The sequence below is a fragment of the Corvus moneduloides genome, chromosome 22 (genome assembly GCF_009650955.1).
Source record: "Corvus moneduloides isolate bCorMon1 chromosome 22, bCorMon1.pri, whole genome shotgun sequence".
Taxonomy (NCBI): Eukaryota; Metazoa; Chordata; class Aves; order Passeriformes; family Corvidae; genus Corvus; species Corvus moneduloides.
In genome coordinates, this window is record NC_045497.1 from 490,664 (window position 1) to 508,200 (window position 17,537).

Here is a 17,537-nt window from a genome sequence, read left to right on the forward strand (position 1 = left end):
TATTTCCCCTCTAAGAGGGGAAATACAGGGAAAAATATCCCACAGATTGTAACAATGTTTAACTATTGCAACTGATGATTCCTTTCCACAGTCCGTAATGGCCCCAATGACTTAAGCCTGACCATCTGTCACACCACCCAGCTTGATCAGAGCCATAGCATTCAAATAAAAGGCTGCAGATCAGAACATTTCAGAGTACAAAATACAGCAAAAGAAGTCATTTCTGTAAAGAAATTTCCAATTAGATAAATTGGAAGTATTTTTCTCCTTTTGATAGCTGATGTAGTTTCTTGGAAACATGTCCCTGTAGTGCAGCTCCAGCGTTCAGAAACAGAACCAGTGTCTGGCCTACACCACAGCCCCAACTCCGACAAACAAACTGCCAGCGACTGACTGGTCACCCTCCTTGTTGCACCACATCTGAGGTGTTTCCACAGGCTCCTGGAATTCAAACATCTTAAGCATCCAAAATTATTGCTGTGATGATTGCAGCAAGAAAAGCTATTACAGAGGTACCCGGTGGTGCTGCTGGAGCCCAGAGCTTGGTGGAATTTCCATAACAAATGTCCTCTAATGAAGTCTACAGTTCTTCCATTCTACACTGGGATCCAGCGATGGGATACAAGCATATGTTCTACATGAGAGAACTTCAAACCCTTCCCACCCCTACTTTAAATGGAAATTTTGAAATCCAACCCCAAAAAAGTTTCTTTGGGTAGTATTTCACATAAGGTCTGAAGACAAGAATTTTCTCCACTAAAACACAAGCTCTCTTCTCTGTGACACCTCTCTTCCAATGAAACCATAAACACTCTATATAATTTAAGTGACCACAACCAGGACTTAAATTCCATTGCAGAAGAACAAGCAGGCTGACGTACAACCCTGGCTAAAAAAAAAGGGAGAGGCCTATATGAAACCTCCTTTGTGTTAACAAGCACGAGTAAACACTCAAGTAATCAGACAGTGAAATAACTCAGTGCTCTTGGAGGGTTGCTTCCTACAGCTGCAGACAAGACGGCTCTACTTGATTACCTAACAATGAAAAACTCCCCCAACAAGAGCAGTTTATGGGCAGAGCTGTTGGTCTGCAGATGAGGAACGCCATCCCCTCAAATGCTGTCAATACTGTCTTGACCTCAAGTATGAAAAACAACCAACCAAACAAGCAAAAAAGGTGTGCCCACATTCAGTTTCCCACAGAACAGTGTTCTCCAAATTAGACCACAACCATTATTTAGGAAGCCTAACACTTCTAATTGGTTAGAAAAGAAGATGATTTTATGTAGTCTGTTATTTTGCTGTCATTTAGACATCTGCTCTGGAAAGCATAAAACTTGATACCCTTTTCATCTCAGCTTTCTCACTCAAATTATGTTCTTAACCAAAAGCACATACTACAGAATAAGCACACCAAGAACTAAAGTACCAGATCCAAGCAGGACTTATACCCCCACAATTACCACGTGGTGGTCTGCAATGTATCCCTGTATCTGTCAAGCCACATGATATTCCCACACACTGAAGTTAACAAAAAGGTTTTCACTTTAGAACTCCAATCTTTCTGTAGAATTTTCACATCAGCAGAAGCAAACACCATGAACAACTGTATAAAAATCAAGATACTTGTGATTTAGACTTTCTACTCACATTCAGAGATAATCTAGTTTGTAATGACAGCCTCAGAAAAGCAGAAGAAGATTAATTGTAGATGATACCATGTACACAGTTCTCAGTCCAACAGAATAAAATATTTAAGTAGGAAGGCTGGGAACAGAGAAAGACTCCCTTACAAGATTAAAATAAACTTACTGGTTGAATTGCCTTGCATCTGGATGATACATTTGGACTCTTTGCTGGTTTCTCGGGAATTGAAAGGCCGGACCCGAACAGCCACCTTCACTGAAGCCCCCGACATCCTGGCTGCTTGCAATACAGTCAAGGAACTGGAAGGGGTCAAGAGCCTTTCAAGTTATCCTTCCTGTTGGTGTTTTCTAAGGAGAAAAATATCATTTAGTTATTTACAGGTACTGCATTCAAGATGGTGATAAAATTAGGAAGGTTCAAAGTTACTTGATAAATGCAATTTCTGCTCCCTCCCTTCCCCCCCAAAAGGTGTCACTTCAAAGCCAGAACTGGAAATACACTTACCAGCACCCGTTCACCATCTCCCTAGTCAATAGTTTCTGTCACCTGAAGCAGTTCTTTTGAAGTGTACAAATACTTGTTTTCATTACTTGATTTTCTTCCAGAAAGTAAGGATGCCAATACCAAAATAAATATCTGGCTGCAACATGTGTTAAGCTTAACCTAACAAAGATAATTTTAGCAGCAAAGACAGAGCTACTTAAATTTCATCATGAGGCAATGACCATATACCCCATATCCAGGTTCTCTCACTGCCAATCCTTGCTGCCACAATGCTTTAGCAATAATATTAAAACTAACACATGTGTCATGGGCCACAGCACTCCGACTTTCAATACATATGACTCCAGAGAAAAGGGTGTACCCTTAAAGAACCCCTTGCAGTCCTGGGAAAGTCCTCTTCTCAAAGGAAATAACAACTCATCAACTACTTGTATATCTACTGATTAAAGGACACACTGTAAGGAAGAAGAGGAATCAAGAATTACTGCCTTCAGGGTAAATATTACTATCTATGTTCAGGCAAATGTCCACCATTAAATTCATCTCCATTATCAAAATGCTTGTTCAAATTTAAATGATGGAGCACTTTCATTGCAGGAAACTATCCCTGACACCCACTATCCAAACTTCAAAGCATGTCTGGGACAGTGTTGGAATGTAGGGTTAAAAAAGACTGGTTTTATTGTATTGGTGTCAACCAGCCTTTTCCATTAGAAGAAAGTTTTTCAGTTGGTCCACAACTGAGAAGTTTAACTTGCTGCCACAGGATACGGTCAGTACTGAAGTCTAACAGCCTCAAAAAGCAGTAAGATTCAAAGAATAAGCCTTGCTAAAAAGCTCCTACCCTTGGCTAGGAAAGCCTCCATGGCACAGAAACACAGAACCTGGAAAACCATAGTGAGAAAACTATTTATGTTTGATTTATCCTTCTATCCTAGATATCTACTATGGCCACTGCTGAAGAGAGGATTCAGAGCTGGATTAATCCTCAGTCTGACTCAACACAGCCATTTCTATCTGGAACCTGACTTACCCAGGGCAGAACTCAACTTGGCTTAACCATGCACCCAGAAATCCTGACATCTTTTCTGGTTATCAACACACCACATATCCAACGAAATGCTCACTTCAGGGTTGTGATCACAGAAGTACAAAACTTACTAGCAGGTCTAAAGGAGAAGCATTTCAGCTCTGAAATAAGTTCTACACTCGGTAAAACTACTTAAACATGCTTAATTCAACTTATGACACATCTTCCCACAGTACAAGAAGTCTTTAATAAAACTAAAAAACTTCATTAATGCCATCACATGGTGAAGGCAGAAATTAAATTACTCCCCCAAGTAGAAGCAATTTAAAGCATTCCTTACTTTCACAGGTACCTGAGGTATTTCATCAGACTAGAAGAATGTCTTTAGGAGCAAGCCAACTGACTCTCAATGTCACTGGTACAGCAAACTGGTTGAGCAATGATTAATGACACAGCCACACCACCAGCTCAGCGTTAATATGGAATTTTAAGAAGCTTCACTAAAATCTTGCACATAGAATAGAGCAGAAAACTACTGGGAATGAATTCACATGATGTTCTGGGTTGTCCTAGAGACTGCTTCATTCCCTCTTGCTCAGAGGTGCATACTTCTGTGTGGAACAAAGCATCAAACACAGAGCTTCATTATGAACTTCTTCCCTCCAGGATCTACCCTGTGGATTTTGGCTCTCCCTCCCTAACAGGACCCTTGCATAAGTACCTGAGCCTTCACACCACAGCCAAGTGACAAGACTAATCCCGACACAACCCAGAACTATTATCCAACTGACCCTGAATATTGCTCTTCGAAACAGGAATGGTACTATACATGGCCCCTCAGCATCCCGTTTATGAAATACCATTTAATAATCTGTCACGTGCAAAACATCCATTTTTATCAAGTTCACAGTGACACAATTTACTTTGTCCAATATGTTCTTATAATATTGTTTACAAAATGTAGGGGGTTTGTTTTCCCTTCTTACTGTAGGGTCCCACAAAGAATTTTTTTCTGATGTTTGCATAAAAACACCTCTCAGAACACTGCATTAATTTCTGCAGACAACAACTATATCTGGGAAGTTGGCAAACAGAGGGTGGGATGAAAAAATCATCTACTTTAAAAAATATATATATATGTATATATATGTATAAAAAAATGTTCTCAAGTACCTCTAAACATCATATTCACAGTAAGAAAGCATGAAAATCACACCTCCAGAGACTCCATATGCACTAGCTAAATGACAGACTTGTTTGAAACACAACTGTGAAGAGATTCTCACAGAAGAGGTCACAAAATCACCGGCAACATGAAAATTTAACTGCTGGACTTCTGCAATTACCAATTTTTCCAACCCTAACTTTTGTGCTGATGGAAAATTAAATGTGGTATAATTTTAAATCTCATTTGTTCTCAACTCTGCTATTTTTCATAGCTGAAGTAAGCAAAATACCTACTTGTATTTGCACATGGATTTCAGGTGTTTTGAATATCAATTCCCTATGCAAGATTTAATTTTCATTAATAAGAAAATTAACCAAAACCAATATAATTTGCCAAGCTTTCCATACATTTAAGCTGTTGGGGTTTTGAGGTTTCTTACCAGTAACTTTAACTGGTCGTAACACTTCATAAAGGCAGCGTTGCCCCCATCACACAGACTGGTAAAATAAGGCAAAATGAGCCCCAAGTTACACAGCATCACAGATAATAAATTGCAACTGGTTTTTCAGGATTCACATTAACCAGTAGTATCACTTCCTACTACAAAATGCTGACTACAGAGTGGAAACATAACTTGAAAAAGAGAAAACCAAAATACATAATACAGTCCGTGGTACAGATTTAGAAGAACAATATTCATAAAAGACAACTTTTTTAAAATGTTCATTATAGGCTTAGAAGGCTGCCATCCATGCTAGAATGAATCATCCCCCTAATGTCTTGGAAGGAGCCTACTAGCTGTGTCTCTTTTAATGCTCAGTCTGCATGAATCCAGTCAGGAACCAAGAAGGCAACTGCGTGTGTGAGTCTTCGAGGCGATCTACCACTGGCTCCAGAACAGGTGGTAGATGACATTTGAGTTGATTAGTGAGCTTCATCAGCAAAAAGCAAATCCTACATTCTAGTTTTACACTTATTTTAAACTAAAGATACCCACCCTGCAAGTCACACACCAGTATTTTAATATTAAAGTGTGTCATTAAAAAAATCATCTAAATACCTTGTTTGTTTACTGGTATTCAAGCTGACAAACCCAACTGTGTTGATCAATCACCCTTCATAGGCTCAACTAGATCTGGACTTTCACAAAAATATTTGAAGAAACATGAAGACTTGAATACTTGGATGTATTTGAAAGTTTTGGCAAACCAGTTTTTAAGCAGTGTCAAAATACAAACATATTGCTATTTTTTAAAGTAAAGTTACAAGCAGAGTAGGGATTTAGACTCAAATTATTATTTATACATTCAGAGAAGTCTGCAACAAGTTCAAAGTGGTTACAAAACAACGTTCAAAATCTGTATCTCTGCATTCAAATAAAAAAAAAACCAAACCCACCACACATCACAAATAAAGAAGAATCACTTTTATTTAAGATAACCGGTCACTGTGTCATATTTGTGTATCACAGAATGTGCTAACTTTTAAACCAAAAAAATTGCTCGTAACTTAATCAGTGCAAGAGCTCTAAAGAAATAAAACAAGGACAGAGATTAGCACACGGAACGTTGGCAAAACAGCTGTTCGGGGCAGCAGGGGTTTCTGAACAAGGGGCCCCCAGCAGAGCCAATTTTAGGTGCCGCATGAGGCTCAGGCAGTGCTGACAGTGTGATCCCTCAGCTGAACTCACACACACGCTCTGCTATATCTGTACCAGGTGGAGATGCCAGATCGAACAGTGCTGCAGAACTTGGCGAAGCACTGAAACCTGATCACACGCACACATGGCTATTTACCAACACTGGATTGTGCAACAGCAAAAAGAACTGAGCTAAGGAGCTGGAAGCGAAATATCCTTTAGAATTTGGTATGAACGTGTTCACATTCCGGAAAACCGACAGAAATTCGCCATCTGCTTCTGGCGAATTCCGCGGGCGCAAGCGCTGCCCCCGCTCCGCCGGTGCCGCCGGGCCCGCCGCCCGCCCGAGCGCCAGGATTGTCAGCTCATCCTCCCAACATGGCTGCCCCGGGAGCCGCGCCGAGCCAGCCGGGCCCGGGCCCGCCGCACAGGGCGGGACGCCTCCCTGAGAACCCTCTCCTGCCACAATCCCGGCTAGCCGAAGGGCTGTCCCCCCGACCCCCAACAAGCGGCTGTCGCCTCCGCCTAATCCGAACTGGAAAGGGGGAGAAGGACGGCGGAACGCGGCACGGCGGGCGGCATCCAGCCGATGGAAAGGCCGGGCAGCGACCGCGCGGGGAAAAAAGAAGGAAGGAGAGGAAGGGAAGGAAGAAAGGGAAGGGAGGGAAGAGTCCCGGGGGATGAGGAGATGGCATCGGCCAGATGGCAAGGCCGAACGGGGCCCCACGCCCTTGCGCCGCTGCCCTGGCAGCTCCAGAGCATCCAGTGCTTTGCCTCCATCCATCCAGCCATCCATCCCCCCGCTCCCGGCCTCAGCCCTCCGCGGGGCCCCACAGATGCGTACGGCAGCACCGCCGCCTCCCCCTCCGCATTACGGCATCGCCCACCCACCCCCGCCCCGCTCCGACCCCCCTCTGCCAGCGCAGAGCTCCCTCAGCGCAGCCCCCTCACCTGGCGCGGGGTGTCCGCAGGACGCGGGCGGTGCGGGGTCAGCAGCCGGCGGGGCAGCGCAGCGAGAACCCGGCCATCCCCATCGTCGTCCCCACCGAGGCCGGGAGACCCCTCCCCCCCACCGCTGCCGGGAATGGAGCGGGAAGGGCGAGGGAGGGAAGGAGGGAGGGGAGAAAGGGGAGGGAAGAGAGCGAAGCCGCGCCGGGAGGAACGGGGGCCGCGCTCGCCCAGCGCCGCTCCCGCACTGACGGACCGCGGGCCGCGCGCCCGCCCCACGGGGGGAGCGCCCCCCGCTCCACCAATGGCCGCGCGCCGCCCCGCCCCCTCAGCACAGCCCGCCAATGGCGCGGCGCAGAGCCCGCGTGCTCCCGCCCGCGCCCTGTCAATCACAGCCGGCTGCTCCGCGAGCGCCTCCTGGCGGTGCCCGGCCCCAGCGGCACCGCCCTCCGAGCCGGTCCCTCCGCCGCGCAGCGGGGGCGCGCGGAGGCGGCCCCTCGCCAGCCCCAGCCAATCATAACCCGCGATGCAAATCGCGTCCGGCTGCCCGGAGCCAATCAGGAGCGGCGGCGGCAGCCGCCGGCCACAGCACAGCCCCGCCGCGGTGTGTCCGTGCGCGCCCCGCGGCGGCGCCCGCGTCCCCCGGGCCGTGAGGGGAGATGGGCGCTGGTGGCGAGCACAAAGCACGGACACCGAGTGATGTGCGGGAAAACGGGCACTCGTGCTAAAAAAGGCTGGGATACAGCGTAATGTGCGCGGCTTGTGGGCGGCCGCGGCTCGAGAGGCCGGGCAGGTGCGCTCCCGCTGTCGGAAGGCGGTGTCTGAGGTAGCGAATTCCCCAGCTCCCGACCCAGTGTGATTCAGTGGGATTTGGAATCCTAAACTAGGCCTAAGGGTGATAGCTCAGAGGGGAGGGATTAGTTATCCTTCCTCCCTCTCTTCAAAACGTTTCTTGAGCAGCCCGAGTTATTTTTTTAGACCTCATAATGTGTATTTAGGAAAATGATTCAATTTAGTCAATGATGCTGTATTAACTCTCATACTTTCAATAATTTCATGCATATTCTCATAGCAAAATGTTATTTTTGTGGCAATAATTCAGATTTAAATTCCTCCTTATCATTAGTAACTTGGTAATTTCGGCTGTTAGAAACTTGCTCATGTTGAAGCTTATAAGTGTCTTAAAGAAAATCATGTTACGTGAGATGCCTTAATTACATATATTTAGTACACCATGATATACAAATTGCATTTAAGATGTTGAGAACATTCAGGACCTGAGATTTCTAGTTTCAGAACAAGGTTTATTTCTGTTCACAGCCTCCTGGCTATTAGCTATGTTAATCTCTACTGCGTCGCTTATGTTCCCCTTAAGGTTCAGATTTTTGGGAGAATTAGTTATTTTTTACTTTGTGTGGTGGAAAGTGATTATTCCCCCTTGCCAGTCTCATCTGCAGTTATGACAACAAATGTAGAAGCCAAAGAATACATGGCTGAACAGGAGGCTTAGGGAAATATTGCAGCAGAAACAACAAATCAAAAATAGGTGGCTTTCCTATGTCCTAGAAAATACCATTATTTGAACTTTGGAACACTTCCTATTGATGGGACAGATGATTTAATGGTGATTTTAGTGTGGTGTAACTGTGCTAACTTCTTCCTAGATCTATGCAGAATTAGGTCAGCTATTCTCTGCAAAGAAAAGGGCAAGAACACCTCAAAAAAACCCAAACCAGTTTCAAAAATCTCCTGCAAATTGCCCGGATACTGGGTGCATGCTGTAACCCCCCACGGCAACAGACGCTGTGATTAATTTTACTTTGGCAAAGTTTGTGTAGTGTCTCCTAGGAACAGCAGTTCCTGCATCAGTCTAATGCCCAAGTTTGGGGAGTGCTCACACAGAACAGCTCCCGCATGTTAATTCTGTTGTTGGTCAGAGAGTCTTGAAAAAGCCTGCTAGAAACACTGCGAGAATATCAAGTTACATGACGGAAAACAGTAAGGTATAGAATTCAGCATTTTAGCTCAGTTTAATTAGAATGGTCTTCTCAAGATCATTTTTGAAAGCCAGATATCCTTGAGTAATTCAGAATTATTGAAAAATATCCTCAAGTGGAATTCCACTGTATTGTTCTGTGAATCCTGTTTTAAAAAAATTTGAGTCTATTTCCTTACAGGGAACGAACCATTCTTACTCTATCTTCTGACAACACCACACAGCCCTGAAAAGAGCAGAAACTTTCAATTCCCTGCAAGCATATGTGCACTTAAATCTAGAATTTAGATGTTCTTTTTCAAGAAAAGCCACAGGATGAAGAGTCTCAGCTCAAGAAAAGTGTCCTTGAGCATTACTACACCGGGAAAATGAACGTAGCAATTTCTTGCATTTATTAGTACAGAGAAACACAGTTGGTTACCCCAACCACTAAGATACACCACCTAAACCAGGGAAGCCGGTTTAAATGCAGGGCAGAGGGCAGGTGTAAGCTCAGGGAGAAGGGCACAGTTACACTGTGCTACCATGCTCCTGGGGGCTGCTAGAGTAAATCCCTCGCTGACTGACAGCAGCGTTGTCATCCCACTATGAACAGCATTAGTGCCCTTGCTGCCAGCAGGGAAGAGCTGACAGAGATGTAAATTGGGCCATTACATAAGTATAAATTGTGATATAATAGAATCAATTGTCCTGAACTGTATTGCTACAGCATCAGCACTTGCCCCAGGAAGTTCTCTGTCTCTAGCGTAGAGCTAGAGGACAAGGAGAGACCAGTGATACAATATAACCTCAAAATTCCAAGGAAAGCACACTTCGTAACAGAGGTGTAAGTTAGCCATTGCTGGGGTAAGCCGTTCACAGCTCAGAGACGTTCATATTCTGCACACACGTGGACATGTCAAACCTAACTCCATCCACAGTTTCTGTGATCTCTAATATAAGGTCTCTGTATTGCAGTGAGGTTACAGTTGGATTGGAAAAGGTAAATGACATATTAGTGAGGGGAAGTGCAATCACAAAAAACTACAGGTAGCATTAAATTAACTAAACTAACAACTGTCACACAACCTTTTGTGGGAGATTGATTCTTAATCCAGCTTCAGCTTTGCTTTTCAGCTACTCAAATGTCCACTATCCACTTAAAGACAGGGGTTTGATACACTTTTGTGGCCAGACACAATAGAACGGCACTTCAGCTGCTTGTACTAAAACACATTTCATCATTCTGCTCACGAATGCAGAATTTGGGAGAACACTTGTCTGAGCTCACACCTCTGAAATACTTGATATTAGTGCCCCAGATAAAATTGTTTTGGCCACTTATGTCAAGCCTTTGTGTCTTGTGTAATATCTGCATTGACAAGTTTTCAAATGATAGACGTATGCCATAATTAGACAAAACATTCCAGTAATGCACTTCGCTATTTATATTCCTCAGGTCAGAGTCTGACACAATGGCAGAATAAGTATAAATTCAGGTTCTGAAGGGCATTGTGTTGATTAAAACATCCAAAAATATTTCTATTTCCTCCTGTCAAAACCCAAAACTATAGAATTTTCATTTTATACTCATTTTATAGTCTGTCAATAGAAGTAATACATGATACTGACTCGCAGAAAAAAAACCCATAATGTGAAGCCATAGTTTAATCATCTCCAGTAAAAACACATATTCCCGACTGAACAGTTGTCATTCATCAATGTATAAACTTTGGGACATTTCTAGAGATTTCATGCAGTAATCCTTAATGATGAGAGGACAGTTGACCATGTCAGAGTTTTTCTTTCTATAGAAAGAAATCACCTCTTCACTAAAGAAGAGGTAATTTCTTCACACAGCTCACCACAACCTAGAACGCATCAGAACCTGTGCTGGGTTTGGATGCTTGAATGGCAGCCTGCAGGTAAAAGCAGAGCAGGCCCTGATCTGTGACTTATGAAGAGGAAAGAAGAGGGGGATTTGAATTTGTGGAAGGAGTGAAGATTATAACTATAAAACCAGTCAGTTTTTGCAGCAGTCCAGGCAGACAGAAGCTCTGGAACCTTCCTCCAATCCTTGGAGAAAAGAAATACCCATTCACACTGTAAGAGGAAGCACCACTAAAAAACCCACAAACAAACAAAAAAAACCCAGCCCACGATTGTACTTTCACATTTTATAATTTAAGAGTTATTTGCACACCTAAAAGGTCAACACTGGATTCTGTATAACTTCATCAAAAATCCCCCTGGAGCTGTCACCAGCTGTCACAGAGCTGTGAGTAGGTGCTCAGTGTCACCTGCTTGGGAACATTCTTGAGTTTAAAGTAGTACTGGTATCTGTGTGCACAGAAAATTTCCACATAATTTGCTAAGTTATCTCCAGATCCTAAATCACTATCAGCAAACCTGAACAAAGACACCCAATCATTTGTAATTTTTATATTTTCACTGACACTCTTACAAGAAAGACCAAGGAAACATTCTGTGCGAGTGTGTATCATTTATTGTAGTTCAAGAGAGTCAGGAATTGAACAGAAGACATGGCAAAAAACAAATAAAAGAAAAACAACCTTTTTTTTTTCCAACTTAATTTTAAAACACTGTGGTTTCAAATCCTTTTTAAAAAGGAAATTCAAGTATCATATGCAGGGGGCAGTAATATAAAAATGTTTGTGAATTTTTTTTTTTTTTTTTTTTAAAAACGTAATTCTACATTTCCTGCACCCTTTCTGCTTTGGTAAGGCCAAGCCATGGATACAAATTGGTACGCAACATAAAAAATGACCCCTGCCCCAAACTGCAGCCTCCAAGGATAAAAGTATCTGCTCTCTGCGGACAAGCTCCAATGGCTCAGAACTGTCAGTTAGCATAGATCTGCAGCATTGAAAGAATGTATTTTATTTTTTTTAAAGTCACTGAAATCCTGGTATTCCCAAGCATCTCATTCATGGCAGCTGTTTTAACATATTTCTATCTCAAGGCTTTTCACAAGTACCAGAGCATCTTGATCAACATAAAGGAAAGGGACATCTCACGGAAAGGAAATTAAAATCCATGTGTGAAGCCTTTGCTTTTTTGAAATTATGCTTGTGTCTAACACCAATTAAAAACCAAATAGGCGAATATGTGTAATATAAAAATACGATCCCAAGATGAACACTTTGTTGCAGGCACAGTTATCGCACAAAATATGTTCTTTTAAGGGCAGGGGAATGATTTTGATTTTCACAGGATTTGTATTTTTTTGCATTACAAAAGAAAAAGACAGCAGTGCAGGTTTGATGGGTGGAACAGAAAGAAAGGAAGGGAAAGAGAAAAAAGTTACTTTAGCAGCAAAATGTCCAAAGTTCTAACCACAATCAAATTAACGGATATCTGGCGGTAAAAAACAAGGTTGAAGGGATGCTGCCCTGATCCATTCGTCTGCTAAAATAATTCAGCTGTAAAAACTCCAAAATGTGACATATTGAAGGACAGTTTGTAACATAACTTCCTAGCCTGTCCTCCATGTTATTGACCATCGTTATCACTTAAATATATGTACAAGAATTAAGCTGCTTTTCTCCTCGTCCACATGCTCCTGGTCACTACTGCAAGTCGGTGCCGTGGGCGTGCCAATCCTATCAACAGCTCCCAAGTGTATCTGCTCCACTCCTGCCAGAACAGCCCATGCCCTGCTCTGCCCATTGGTGGTGGCATGCACTGCAAGGGAATTTTTAATGGTCATTCTGCTTGTCTCTCATCCAGGCTTGGATTTGCTCTTTAAGTTCTGGCACTAGTAAGGTAAAAAAAAAAGAGAAAATAGAGTGATTAAATTACTTGGTAATAGTACTATAAGAAAGTCCCTCATGACCAACAGCCATTTCTCATTCACATATCATCATGTTTTTCAGCCCATTAGTTATGAAAGCAAGGGTGTGAGGGATTTTTCCCCTCAGAAAAAGGGGAAGCAGAAGGAATGAGCTTTTCTGTGCAAGCTGAGATGAAAGAACTGTTACCTCTACAGGGCCTCCACACTGTCCTATGAAAGTACACACCTGCCCACAAATTGCTTCCCCCAGCCCCCATCCCAGGGCCAGCTGTCCCACGGTACCTGGTTCCAGCATATTTTCCGTCAGCGTCTGACGATTGAAAGGATCAGTGGAAGAGTTCAGCAGATGCCTCAGGATGATTGACCTGTCCATGATAGTTCCAGAGGGCAGCCTCACGGGGTCAGTCATCAGAGTGTCCATAAGTGGATCTGAGGGCACAAGGGTCTCCTCATTAAAGTGAGGAAAAAGCTACAAATTTTATCTCCCCATAAACCCACAGTACAGAACCACTGCTCAGGGTCCCCACTACACTGCTGAAGTTATAGAGAGTTAAATGGACATAAATCTTTATAGCACTTTCCCCTTTCTGACCTGGAACTAAGCATTCACTGCTGTCACCCTATTTTCAGACTGAGAGGAGGGGTTACTGTTTTCAAGTACATGTAAGCAAAGCATGGCTAGGACTGGACAGTACAATCTCAGGGAAATCCAAAGGAACTCTTAGCTCTGTATTTACTTAACTACATCATTGAAATACAGCAGGATGGAAGGCTTCATAAACAATATATAGTTTCTATTACCATACGGAATCAATGTAACAAACAAAATCCCTCTCTCCTAGATAGTGAGGATTTAGAAGACTCCACTTGCCTCTGAATTCATCCGGAGCATCGCTGTAATCAATCTCTGCACGGGCGTTCTTGGCAACAATTTCCTCCACTTTCTCTGCCAGCAGTTTGAATTTCTCTATTGCTATGGTAGATTTGATTCCAGCCTTCCTCATTTTGGAGATAACCTCCTCAAAGAGCTCTTTACTGTAGGACCTCTACAGGCAAAGCATAAAAAACCAACTTTGCTGAGTCGTAGTATCCATACATGCCATGCAAATACTAAAGATAATTAATGCATTTTTAAAACTGCAGAAGGAAGGATCAATGAAACCTCAACCTTACATCAAAGCAAATAGTATGTAGGTAGCACTCATCTAACACCAAAATGTCAACTTTGGGGTAGACTTAAGATTTTTTTTTTTTACTAGTCATCACCACTGTAGAACTGTTAAGGACCAAAAAAAACCAGGCAACATCACCTAAAGAAAGTGAGGAAGATGCTCACAGAAGCTGACTATAATCATTAAGACTGTTCTTAGACAAAACATCTGTCTTGCCATTCTCCTGTCTGTATTCTTGTTCTCACAAGTCTTAGCTGAAAATACAGCACAAAATGATTTTTTTTTTTTCATGAAATTTCTTAACTTCTCTGATAATGTGCAGGGCAGTACTGGGAAAGAAGTGATTCTTTCTCCCAGTCCAAACAAGAACTAACATAAAACCCACCCCACAATGTTGCAAAAATAGCAAGACAGCTGAGAGAGAGTGAATGCTGGAAATTTGCCACCCAGTGCAGTAGGAATATCCAGAGAGACCAAATGCGACTGAAGCAAGCATTACTTTCATATGAAAAAGAAAGTTAGGGAAGGACTTTTGTAGCTGTCTGTGTTCTATAGACACCATTTTCTTTTAAGTTCACAATGTCATGTTTTGACATAAACCTTTTAATAAAAAGTGTTATTTACTTTACAGTGCAAGGTTGATATATATGACAAAACAAAACACACCAGGTCTCACAGATGTCTATTTCCCTTGGGATTTTTAAAGGGTTCAACACAGCCCCACTTCTTTCATCTGCACCACACTGCACCAAGAAATGCCATTCAGTACGCAGGACACACAGTGCCCACCCAAACTCCTTTCTCGTGCTCAGAGGGAACAGAACGATGGCAACACGCCCAGGGCTCTATAAACGTTTGCAGATTCCCTCTCCTGCGTGCTGGGATTTGCAAATGGGACATGTCTCAAAATGCTTTAGAGAGATCCCGCCATGATCAAGCAACTTTTTGTTTGTTTTGTTTTTTCTCCCAATACCAGTAGCCATTAACCAACCGAACATTTCCTTGGTATTTCTTTCCTGTCACTGACAGTTTCCAAGAGACTGGTCACTCCCCCCACTCCTTTTTTATGAAGGGCCACTTTGTTAATTAAGCTTTTTTCCAGTTCTCATACCCGCAGGCTTCTTTCTTTTGAATCCCTACGTCAGTCTGTGCATTTGCTGTGGCTGGCATGGATGAATGATGAATGATTTCATATATGCTGAATAGCACAAAAATATTCATTATGCACATGCAAATGCATATGGTCTGTTTCAGAAGCATTACTGGTATTATCTGCAATTATCAGAATTTAAATAACTACAGAAAAATGATCTTGAGCTACCCCAATACCTCTGCTTCACTAGACACGCAAACAGCTTCATGTGCTGTAAACCAGCTTCCACTAGCATCTCAAGTAGCTGCTGTGAAGAATTTTTCCCCTCTATACTTTGAAAAGTTTGTATTATGAAACAAGGGCATGGACAGATGTGACTCAGTAGTTTGACAACTTTACAAGAACACAGAGCTAAGCAATAGCTTATCTTGCTCTGAATGTTACCATGAGGAGTTCAAAGGTGTTGTTAATTGTCTCATACATGCTGCACTTTGTCAGTTTATTACATAGCCATTTAATAAAGTGATTTCAGAGGGAATACAATTTGGAAACTGTCGATCTAGAGAATGAACTTTGATTTGTTAAAGGAGGCTCTTGGTCCCAGCTCTGCCTGTTTTGATGAGGAAAGGGGAGGGAGTCAAATCTCAGTGTGCCTCAGTTCTCCCACCTGCAAAGGGACAAAGTATTTCTGCTAATTTACAGTGAGTCTGTAGGTAATAAGCACATCATGCTCATGAAATTTCCCATGCGTGTGAAGTGCTATGGATATTTATGTATGTTTACACGTTTGCAAAGCACTGGGAACACCCATCCACAAAGAGCAGACAGAATATGAACAGAGATGACCTGCTGGAAGAAAACAAACTGCAGGGATGTAAGACAAACTGGCTGGCAGCACACAAGCAAGATGAAACGCTTCTAGAATGTTCTGCGAAGTCCTGTTTGTCCACAGCGCTTTTGCCCTTCTCCTTCATCTTTCTGGAGCTCACCTGATCATCAGCAATTGCTTTAGCAAAGCGAGCACAATCCAGCTGCAGATAAATGTCAGTCAGTTGGTCCAACAGCTTCTTTGGTTCAAACCCGTATTTCTCTGGGTTTTCAACTTTCAGGTCACGGCACTTGGGGCCACACAGTTGCTGTAAGTTAAAGTTCAACATAGCAGCCAGTCGTGGTCCAAGTTCCTATGAGAGCAAAGTAAAACACAGATCACAGTGTGAAGGCAGTGATAAAGATTATCGCTAGATTTGCACACAGCAAGATCAGGAATTATTAACTAATAAAATTTTCATTTGGTAGCCTTGCAGGAAGTGTCTGTTCTTTATGCATGTTTGCCATTAAAAAATGTCATGCAAACAGTTGCTGTCTGGAAGGATCACACCATCTCAGTGACTCAGGTAATGCTCTCAACAGCAATTAGATTTTAATGAGATGGAGAAAGGGGAAGAGAATGGAGACTAAGTGCTACCAAACATTTCCAGGTTACTATCCAGAGATGTTAGAGAAGCAGGGAACCAACTTAAATCTGAGCAGGACTTACAGGTCTGAGAAAAGGCTTTTGGACCTGCTTGGTAAGGATATGGAACATATCAACAGTTTCTGTTGCCAGGGCAAGATATGAACGGGACACACGCTCATCCTGAGCCAGCTGCGACTGCCGGGCCTGTTGCTGATCCTACAAAATAAACACAGAGTGGTTACAATTCCAAGGAATTTCCTGCATGACCATTCATCAAAACCTTACAGCCACATTCCTAAGGGGATCTAGACAAAAGGACAGACAGTAATTCAAATACAGATGTGGGAAATCTTTTAATCTAAGGTACAGCTGCTCACTTTTATCACCTAGTACTAATGTCTACACCAATTTTCCAGAATTCTGCAACACTAAAGAAGGAATGCAAACAGCATAACGAGCCCCCGTGGTTATTGAGTCTGTTTACACCCTCTAACTGCTCCTCACAGCTGCAGAACTGGATTATGCTTCCTTTCCATCCAAATGCCAATACTTCAAAACGAGCTTGGGATCTGAGAGTCAAATGAGGTTCTCTCTAATTTATGCACCATCATAAATAATAAACACTCCCCAGTGGAACAATCTGTAGATGATGTACCAGCTCATTTTGTAACTACAGTAATGGCTTTACCTTGCTGGTAGGCAGAGACAGGAAGAAAGGCTTCAGAAGAGCAAACCAGAATACATTTAACAAAGATCTTTATAGCTTTTCCTTTTGTACTTTTTCTTTTTTTAAATCAATAACCTTAAAATAGAAATACCTGACATTGGTGGGTCAACACACACAATTACTGTCTAATCAGGCCAAGCTCTGAGGTACAGGATTATAATTGTCTGCATCGAATCTACCAAGGACCAATGCATTAACAGAATAAAAGCTTCTATTCCTTGAAGTCAATTCAACTGGCGAGCATCTTCCCAAACCTCCTTCAGGAAGGTTAAAGTCTCGGTTTCTCCACTTAGAATTAAGTGCAGAGTAATTTGAAACTTTATACTATATCCACTTCACACCACTCTCTTTGCCAGCCACAACA

At 42.7% G+C, this 17,537-nt stretch overlaps 2 protein-coding genes across 26 annotated transcripts in view; both read right to left on the reverse strand.

Moving 5' to 3' along the window:
* Positions 1-7,201, reverse strand: part of KIF1B (kinesin family member 1B) — a 78,751-nt gene extending 71,550 nt beyond the window's left edge. For 9 of the 23 annotated variants that reach the window (XM_032131430.1, XM_032131424.1, XM_032131428.1 and 6 more), the window contains exons 1-2: positions 6,940-7,201; positions 1,813-1,994 (exon numbers count right to left, since the gene is read on the reverse strand). In XM_032131430.1, the coding sequence (XP_031987321.1) occupies positions 1,813-1,918 (106 nt within the window). In that variant the 5' untranslated portion in view covers positions 1,919-1,994; positions 6,940-7,201. The remainder of the gene's footprint in view (positions 1-1,812; positions 1,995-6,939) is intronic. The other 14 variants (XM_032131440.1, XM_032131435.1, XM_032131439.1 and 11 more) reach the window with 3 other exon arrangements.
* Positions 7,202-11,399: 4,198 nt separating this feature from the next.
* UBE4B (ubiquitination factor E4B) overlaps positions 11,400-17,537 on the reverse strand; it is a 36,971-nt gene continuing 30,833 nt past the window's right edge. For all 3 annotated transcript variants that reach the window (XM_032131470.1, XM_032131468.1, XM_032131469.1), the window contains 5 exons: positions 16,528-16,662; positions 15,980-16,171; positions 13,597-13,771; positions 13,008-13,154; positions 11,400-12,689 (listed from right to left, as the gene is read on the reverse strand). In XM_032131470.1, coding sequence (XP_031987361.1) covers positions 12,631-12,689; positions 13,008-13,154; positions 13,597-13,771; positions 15,980-16,171; positions 16,528-16,662 — 708 coding nt within the window. In that variant the 3' untranslated portion in view covers positions 11,400-12,630. The remainder of the gene's footprint in view (positions 12,690-13,007; positions 13,155-13,596; positions 13,772-15,979; positions 16,172-16,527; positions 16,663-17,537) is intronic.